Source organism: Leptonychotes weddellii, chromosome 3, assembly GCF_054177405.1.
Source record: "Leptonychotes weddellii isolate Sample4059 chromosome 3, ASM5417740v2, whole genome shotgun sequence".
Lineage (NCBI taxonomy): Eukaryota > Metazoa > Chordata > Mammalia > Carnivora > Phocidae > Leptonychotes > Leptonychotes weddellii.
The window spans coordinates 124,327,107-124,335,814 of record NC_138371.1 but is presented as its reverse complement, the minus strand read 5'-3'; the positions used below and the strand labels follow the sequence as shown (position 1 = coordinate 124,335,814).

Here is an 8,708-nt window from a genome sequence, read left to right as displayed (position 1 = left end):
GGTGGGTATTGAGGAGGGCACATTCTGCATGGAGCACTGGGTGTTATGCACAAACAATGAATCATGGAACACTTCATCTAGAACTAATGATGTAATGTATGGGGATTAACATAAGAATAAAAAAAAAATACACATACACAGTCCAAGAGATCCTCACTAAAAAGCCAGTAGTGAATACTTCTAAAGCGCGGGAGAAAGGATTTTCGTTCTTTTGCATTTTTTAATTTGCTAAAATGAGCATGCATTGCTTTCAGAAATATATCTAACAAAATATATTGACAAGCAAAAGGTATAGGGACAAAGGCAACAAATCCCTGGGTACCCACCACCAAGTTTAAGAAAAAGACAGCAATTCAGTTAAGTCTCCCCTGTGTCCCTCCCTCAACATCTGAGTCTAAGACGAGCGAGGATGATATTTATCATTCACCCTTTGACTCACGGGTTTCTTTGTAATGAAAATACCATAAGGTATAATACAAATATTAGACGATACATGCTGCAAAGATGAAATGAATTGCTGGGTGGGAAAGCAGCTACCAAAGTACCTGGACACTGCAGATTCCAAATCTAGTTTCCTCATACCAGCTTCCAGAATAAACAAGGCCACTTATATCTTAATGAAAGGAGATGTTACTTGAATAACGTGAGCTTTCAATGAGTTAAGTACATTGCTAGTCCTATATGCTTCTGCACATATGTTTACCAAAAAAATAAAATAAAATAAAACCAATCAATCAATCAATCAATTAATCAACAGGGCCTGAGTGACTGCAAGAGCAATCCTTTACTGAGCACTTACTTTGTGTCATGCTCTGGTTAAAAGTCTCACCTACGCTGTGTCATTCTCTGGGGCTATTACTTCCCTTATTTCACTGATGAGAGCAGAGACAGGGAATAATAGTCGGCTTATGCCAGAGACACACAGGGAGCAGGCCAGTGGGATTCCCACCCACGTCTGGCCTGAAGCTCCAGCTTGTGGCCATCATAGCCCCCTCATCCTCTGCCGCATTCGACGGAGGGCAAGGGCGAGGAGCTAATGCCTTTGCGCTTGCCCAAATTATCCCTCAGACCCCGGTAGCACCCATTGATTCTTATTATTTACAATAGTTTATGTTCTATAAAGTTGTCATGAACACCAAATTCGTGAAGACTGAAGTATGCTCCTGAGGGAAATACAGGTTTAGGCTTCTGTGAGCCTGTGGTAACAACATTTTCACCAACTGGTCAGTATATAACCTTGTTTCATGTGTGTTTTCTGCTTAAAGACACTGTATTTAATATATTTTGTTATAATTTATTTTTAACAACCTTATATATATTACCAATAATATACCAACAATAATAATCTTATATATACATTACCAACAATATATTATTTTGTTATATTTAGTTATATCATTGAATTCAGGGCCGACAGAACTATCTATAACTCATGACTGAATGAAACTTATCTAATGCATGTATATTTTCCATAAAGCAAATCATAACCTTCTCGTGCTTAGGAGCACTTCAGTACTACATGTGGGGGATATTTTAAACAGCTAAATCGCCAACAAAAAATGCAAAACTGTAAAAAAAAAAAGGCATTCAATAAACCATGAGAAGGCCTTATTTAAAGTGTGAGAAATAAAACAAGGCAGAGCATTGCCTTCTGCTGGAAACGTGTGCATCAGGCAACTCAAATTTCAGGCAACTCAAATTTTTGGTGCTTTGTGCATATTTGGGCATGACTATGAAAACACCATGAGTAATGATTTTGTGGTCACCAATAAATTTTATCGAATAGATGAATCTGCAAATATGGAATCATAAATAACCAGGTTCAACTATAAGTACACACAACTAGGGTTGACGAATTATTGTTAAGAACTTGTTAAGTGCTTAATGTCTGAGTTCTTAAATTTCAGATCTTGAGAAGTCAGTTGTATGTGTCTATTTCCCACCCTGGATTAAGATTTCTGATTTGGCAGATAATGAGTATTTTTTTGCTTGTGACAGGGCCTTGATACATTTTCTATAAAATGGGCAGAAAGGAAGGTATGCTCTGGCCCTTGCACTCTACATTTCTGATCAAACTTAGCAAGATGGGAAGAGAAAGGGGGACAGACGGGGCCAATAAATTTTCCTGATGTAATTCATCTTTCCCTAAAATCTACAATCTTAACATTTCAATATCCAGTCACTCATTCATCAAATTTCATTGACTATCTACTAAATACTACACTATTAATACAGAATAAATTATGTCTCTCTCTTTCGGTTTCTTGAGTCCTTTAATTAAAACAGAGCCAAACGATGCATCCTAAACCAGCTGTTCTAGACCAGGGGTGATTTTTTTTTCTCCCTAAGAATATTTGGAAATATCTGGAGATATTTTCAGTTGTCGTAATTGGGGAGCCACCAGGGGCATCTGGATGCTACTGAATGTCCTAGAATGTACAGGACAGCCGTACAACAAAGTCAAGTAGTACTGAAATTGAGAAGCCCTGCTCTAAAACCACAGCTGTTTCTCACTGGAGGAGAAGTCAATGTCACAGAAAAAAAAAAATAGGAAGGAGAAATTCTAGAACAGTGCTGTCCAACAGAACTTTCTGGGAGGATGGAAATGTTCTAAGCCCGTACCATCCAATGTGGTAGCTACGAGCCCCATGTGGCTACTGAGCACTTGAAATGTCGCTAGTGTGCCTGAGGAACTGGATTTTTAACTTTAATTAATTTAAATTAAATCTTAAATAGCCACATGAGCTAGTGGCTACCATGTTGGATTGTGCAGGTATAGAATAAAGATGGCTAAAGAGAAATAATAAATAAATGCAGTGTATGAAACTTGGTTAGAACCTGGGTGGAAAAATTAGCTATAAACGACATCATGAGAAAAACAAACGAATATGGACTAGTATGAGAGAATATTTAGAGAATTGTTATTAATTTCCTTTGGTGTGCTAACTGTTCATCATCCTTAATTTTAGAACACGCTGAAGTATTAAAGGGTAAACTGTCATGTTGTCTGCTTACTTTTCAAATGGTTCAACATGTGTGAGACTGGAGGGAACAAAGGAGACCTGACAACTACGTGCCATGTGCAATTCTGGATTGGACCCGGGAGCAGATCAAGGTCATGCGTGAAATCTGAATAAGTCTGTGGCTGAGTGAATAGGATTGTACCAATGCAAAGTTCTCGGTTGTAGTAATTATACTCTGATGATTATAAGATGTTAACAGGAGGGAAAGCTGGATAAAGGGAATACAGAATATCTCTGTACCATTTTTGCAACTCCTCTGTAAGTCCAAAAATACCTTAAAATAAAAAGTCAAGGGGCACCTGGGTGGCTCAGTCGGTTAAGCGTCTGCCTTCAGCTCATGTCATGATCTCAGGGTTCTGAGATCGAGCCCCAAGTCAGGCTCCCTGCTCGGCAGGGAGTCTGCTTCTCCCTCTCCCTCTCCTTCTCCCTCTGCCCCTCACCCTGCTTGTGCTTGCTCTCTCTCTCTCAAATAAAATCTTTTTTTAAAAATTAAAGAAATAAAAAGTCAAAATATATCCTAAGAACTATATAGGAAGTTCATAGGAAAAGTCCAAAATTATCTCCGCGGCTGATAACGCATCTACCATCTGTGCCCTGGGCAACTGTGAGCATGCTTTCTTCTCTCCTTATTACTTTCTGGTCACACAGGACTTCTCTGCAATCGCTGCAGGCCCTTTGCTCAGGGTGACCCCTACCCCCGCAACACACACGCACATGCTTCTGGGGATAATCACTTCCCTACAGAACTTCTCCCTCCCAGCCCCCCAAGCCCAGATTCAGTTCCCATGCGGTAAATCCCACAGCACTCTTGACTTTCTCTTTCATTGCAAGTATCATCCTTGCTGTTCACTTGGCTGATGACTCTGCCTTCCTGTAAGCAAGCTCCATGAGGGAAGGATCATGTTTATGCCACCAGGGAAGGCATACATCTCCGTCGTTGAACAAACTTAGGGAGATCGTTTAAAAGTTGGTGGAATCACAGTCACGTGTTCATAGTTTCTGACTCATGCACTCAATCATGCACTCGATACTGAGGAACCAGGATACAGTGGTTAACCAAACAGACATGGTCCCCACCAGACTAGCTGGGAGGATGAGTCCTGTAACTGAAACCGTTACAACTCTGATGAATGGCGGGCACTGTCATTCAATATGATAGAAGGAATCCCAGACAGATTGCTGTTTTCTGTATTTCTTTCCTGAGGTGGAGGTCCTCAAAGTCTTTTTCCTTCCAAGACTTCCTATCAAAGGCCAAGAGAACCCTTTCCAGCAAAGCTCCTCTTCCCAGCCTTCTATAGGTCAGACCTGTGGATGCCCTCATAAGCAGAACAAGTGATTCAGAGTCTTCAGTGGGCAATTTGCATTTCTGACTGGAAGAAGTCTGATTTTCTAGTCCCCAGCTGGCCCAGGAATGATTCCTCTAGGCCACCTCCTCAAACCCTCTCAGAGGAGTTTGGCTAGCTCCTTGATAAGCCATTCAAGCATGGAACAAGTCTCTTCTTTTTTTTTTTTTTTTTTTAAGGTTTTATTTATTTATTTGACAGAGAGAGACACAGCGAGAGAGGGAACACAAGCAGGGGGAGGGGGAGAGGGAGAAGCAGGCTCCCCGCAGAGCAGGGAGCCCGATGCGGGACTCGATCCCGGGACTCCAGGATCATGACCTGAGCCGAAGGCAGTCGCTTAACCGACTAAGCCACCCAGGCGCCCGGAACAAGTCTCTTTTGAGGAAACTGTGCACCAGGTGCTCTTGAAAGAGCAGGGGATAGAGCAATGAATAAAACAGACAACATGTCTGTCCTCATGGACATGAAAAATAAGGAAGGGTAAAGTGTACACGTGTATGTTTGTGGCCAGGAGTGTGGCAAGGTGGACATTTTCAATAGGGCAGCCAGGGAAAACCTTGTAAATTCTGAGTGAAGATGTGCAGGAAGTAAGGGAACCAGCCATAGGGATGTCATTCTAGGGCGAGAAAAGCAGAAATGCAAATCCCTAAGTCAGGAGTGAGCCTGCCTCCTTCAAGGACCAGAAGGGAGGCCATGTGGCTGGAGCTGAGTGCTCAATGGGGAGAGAACTAGGAGATGGTCCAAGAGGTAACAGGCCAGCCATGTAGCCTTATATATAGGTCACGATGGCCTCTTCATGAAAGAGAGGGCAGTATTGTGAAGTTCTTGTAACAACTTCATCAAAGGCATCGTTCACAAAAACAGTGTACTCTCCAACTTTGCTATTCTTCCCCCGTCACAGCATACTCAACAGGTAATCCACTGCTCATACTTACTAGGTTCTATTGGAGTTCCACAACCAGCACACAAAAAATTCTGGGCTGCTACCACGAATTCCCTCCTGAGTACAGAAAATGATCACAGTTACAGTTCAGAAGTAGCCAGTGGAGCATTTTTCACTGACTGGAAAAGAAACTGACATCATGGTGCTTTTCTTGGCTCGGGGCCTTAATTTTGTCATTTTTCATTTGGGAAAAAAATAGCATTCTTCAATAGAGTTTTCTAGTTGAGATTTCTGGATCTTTTATTTTATTATTTATTTTTATTTATTTATTTGTTTGTTTGTTTATTCTGAGATCTCTGGGCCTTTTAAAAACCCCTGCTATCACCAAAACCGAAGTCAGTATCATGAATAACTATTCCACCATGGGATCTTTAGAGACTGCTCACTGTGCATGCACAGGACCCCCACCAGAGAAAACTGGAAACACACAACGCATGGGAGAAAGTTCAGGGAGATGAAACACCAAGAGGTGATGTGCCCGGGAAGTTCACAAATGGATCCAAAGAAACTTGGATGAGTAAGAGGTCATGTAAGACCTAAGTATCAAACATATTTGGTGAGCGATAGTCTACTGAAGTGTCTTCTATTGAACTGTTGACACCACAACTTCATATGTGATTTGGAAATACGAAGGAAATTGCAAAATTTTATTACAACTTAGGGTCAGCAGAAATGACCAACGTAAAACTGTGTGGACCCCTACCTGTCTCCCTTAGAGAGGATATAGGGAAATTCTCGAGAAAAGATAGCCTTGGCTAAGGAGAGTGACCCCACCCCAAGTCTGGAGAAGGAGCTCTTCTGCCCAAGCACCGCAGAGACCTTTTTGTCATTCTCTCAAAAGAAAAACACAAGACAGAGCCTATAGGGCACTTACATGGGGCAAAGGCAAGAACCTTTGCCAGTCCCTTCTTTATGCTGCAGTTTGGGAACACACTAAATATAAGCCAAGAGGAATGGAGAAATTGTAGTTGGTTAAAATGTCCCCTTGTAATGTCATATACTCTCAGAAACAAATTAAACTTCTACCTTAAATTATTATATATTTTATTTATACATATACATTTATAAAAATGAGTTTATTTCTTTTTTTCTTTTGCATCCTCTTTTGTCGTTTTGTCTTTCAGGATTTTGTTACTTCTTAGAGAACAAAGGTATTTTTATTTGCATCCTGTTGCATTTTTTAACTATTAGGAGCCCTCCTCAGGATTAGAGTTTCCCTTTTAAAAAAAATTATCCATTGATTTTTCTTTCACATTGTACTGGTGAATAGAGTGGTCTTTTAAAATTATTGTTTATGATTTTTAAGGTTCAATATTAGCCACTTAAAAAAAATCCCCTTTAAACCTACTTAATTTTCAATTGCTATGTAATGTACATAATTAAGGAAATAGTTAAATTCTCAACTTGTCAAACTTACAGAGCCCCCCAAAACCCATGATAAACAGGGAGCTAAGAAGCTAACTCAGAAAAATATGCCCAACTTTCCTTATTCCTAAAACAAATTTTCCTTCATCCCTCGGTGTGTAATTTTCTTCCCTTCACCTACTTCCACAAAGAGGTGGGACCCAGCACACCTTGTTACCTGGACTGGAGGCCCACATAACAACCCAGACTTACTTGAGTGGTGGATGAACATTAAATATGATTTGAAATCTGGGGGGCTCCCAGTCTTCAGCCCCTCTGATCTTCGACTTAAGGGTAATTTCCTGAACGACATCCACACTGGATTCAAAGTCTTTTTGGACCCGCTCTTCATTCACTACCTGCATAACACAGAAGAGGATTGCAGAGCAACCTAAACAAGCATATTTCAGGAACTGAAAGAAAAAGAACATTCAAATGTGTTTCCAGCATTAAAATTTGCCATGAAAAATTAAAACTGCTTTCAACTGAACGAAAGGAGCCCTCCCTGTATCTAAAGCCATCTGCAGAAGACTTGCTTGAAACACCATCCAGCTGAAATCACTTTTCTTAGTATTTTGGGGAGTTCATTTGTTTCCAGACTTCAGATTACTGTAAATAGTAGGTCATTGTGACCGGAATGCTTTTATTCACAGCAGAAGCCTTACTGCTCTTAGTCCACAGGCTGCCAGATGCTGCCCACCAGAACCCCCAGCTGTTGTCAGACTTCCCCCGAAACTGCTCTTTTAAGATCATTCCCCTGCTTAAAAATGTCCAGTGGCTTCCCTCTGACCCATTCAACTTTCCTGTTTGCATTTAACATGCAAACTCCTCAAAGTAGCATTCTATGTCCTCCACAATGTGACCAATCCTTCAAACCTAATCTCCCAGGAAGCTCAACACGGATACACAAAAACACACGTTATCAACCACACCAAGCCACCCTGCTCAATAAACATACCACACACCACCACCACCGCCCCGCCCCCATCACTTTTACTCCTGCTGCCCTTTGCCAAGCTCCCCTTCCATGTGTTTCTACCTGCTACCGTTTTCAAGTCCTGAGATCTCCAATTGGCCTTCTCAAGTCCCCTGATAAAATTAAACACCCCTTCTCTGCACTTGCAGAGTGCTTTATTCCTACCCCTAGGTTAGCTTTGCCGCGAAGTTCTCTCCCCGCAGTGGGATGTGCGCTGTCAGAGGGCGGTGTGTCTACAAGGGACCAGGATGGGCATGACTCCTGCTTTTCCACTGACCAGCCCTGCCGAGAGGCTGGAACTAACACTTTAAAGTAAACATAACGACAGCATCTACTTAAGAGGATACTGATGATGAAAATGTGAAATGCTGGATTCCCTGGCGCATAATCAACACTCAATAAATGTCAGATTCATCCTTCATTTCATGTCTCCCCCAACACCCAGTGACCATACAAAGAAATGCATAAATGTCTGAAGTGAACAGCAGGAAAGACGAGAGTTTAGGAACTTTCAATTCAAGGCCAACTCATTTTGATACTTACTATCGAGCCAGCAGCATTTAGAGAATCTGCCAGTTGATGATTAACATCTGACAACATCCAGCGCTTCTGGAATACTCGGTACAACTCTTTGGCTATTAGCTCAGCAGAACTGAAGTCTGGCTCATAAATGACACTGAAAGGTAAGAGATGCAAAAAGTGGAAAACTACATTCGTGAGGAGTATGTTATGAGTCTTCATGTTTTCAATCATCCTTCCCACTCCAAAAACTCAGAAGAGGTGTCACATGAGGGAGCATGCACCACCCACCCACTGGCTGTCTTACTCAACACAGCCCCTTTTATTTATGGAGGGTACCAAGACTGGGAAATGTGGTAAAACGAGCACTGGATTTGGAGCCCGAAGACCTGAGTTCAAGTCCTATCTCTGCTCATTTAACAGCATTATGTCCTGAGGCACATTTAGTCTGAGCCTCAGTTTCCACATTTATAAAAATGGGGTTAAAAACCACCCAGCCT

The 8,708-nt window shown here is 41.5% G+C and overlaps 1 protein-coding gene across 13 annotated transcripts in view; it reads right to left on the bottom strand.

Annotated features, from left to right (window-relative positions):
• Positions 1-8,708, bottom strand: part of RUBCNL (rubicon like autophagy enhancer) — a 40,490-nt gene that overhangs the window by 8,316 nt on the left and 23,466 nt on the right. For all 13 annotated transcript variants that reach the window (XR_014143763.1, XM_081814928.1, XM_081814933.1 and 10 more), the window contains 3 exons: positions 8,233-8,365; positions 6,927-7,072; positions 5,302-5,366 (listed from right to left, as the gene is read on the bottom strand). Coding sequence is in view for 12 of the 13 variants with exons in the window: in XM_081814928.1 (XP_081671054.1) it covers positions 5,302-5,366; positions 6,927-7,072; positions 8,233-8,365 (344 nt within the window). In the remaining variant the exon portion in view is untranslated. The remainder of the gene's footprint in view (positions 1-5,301; positions 5,367-6,926; positions 7,073-8,232; positions 8,366-8,708) is intronic.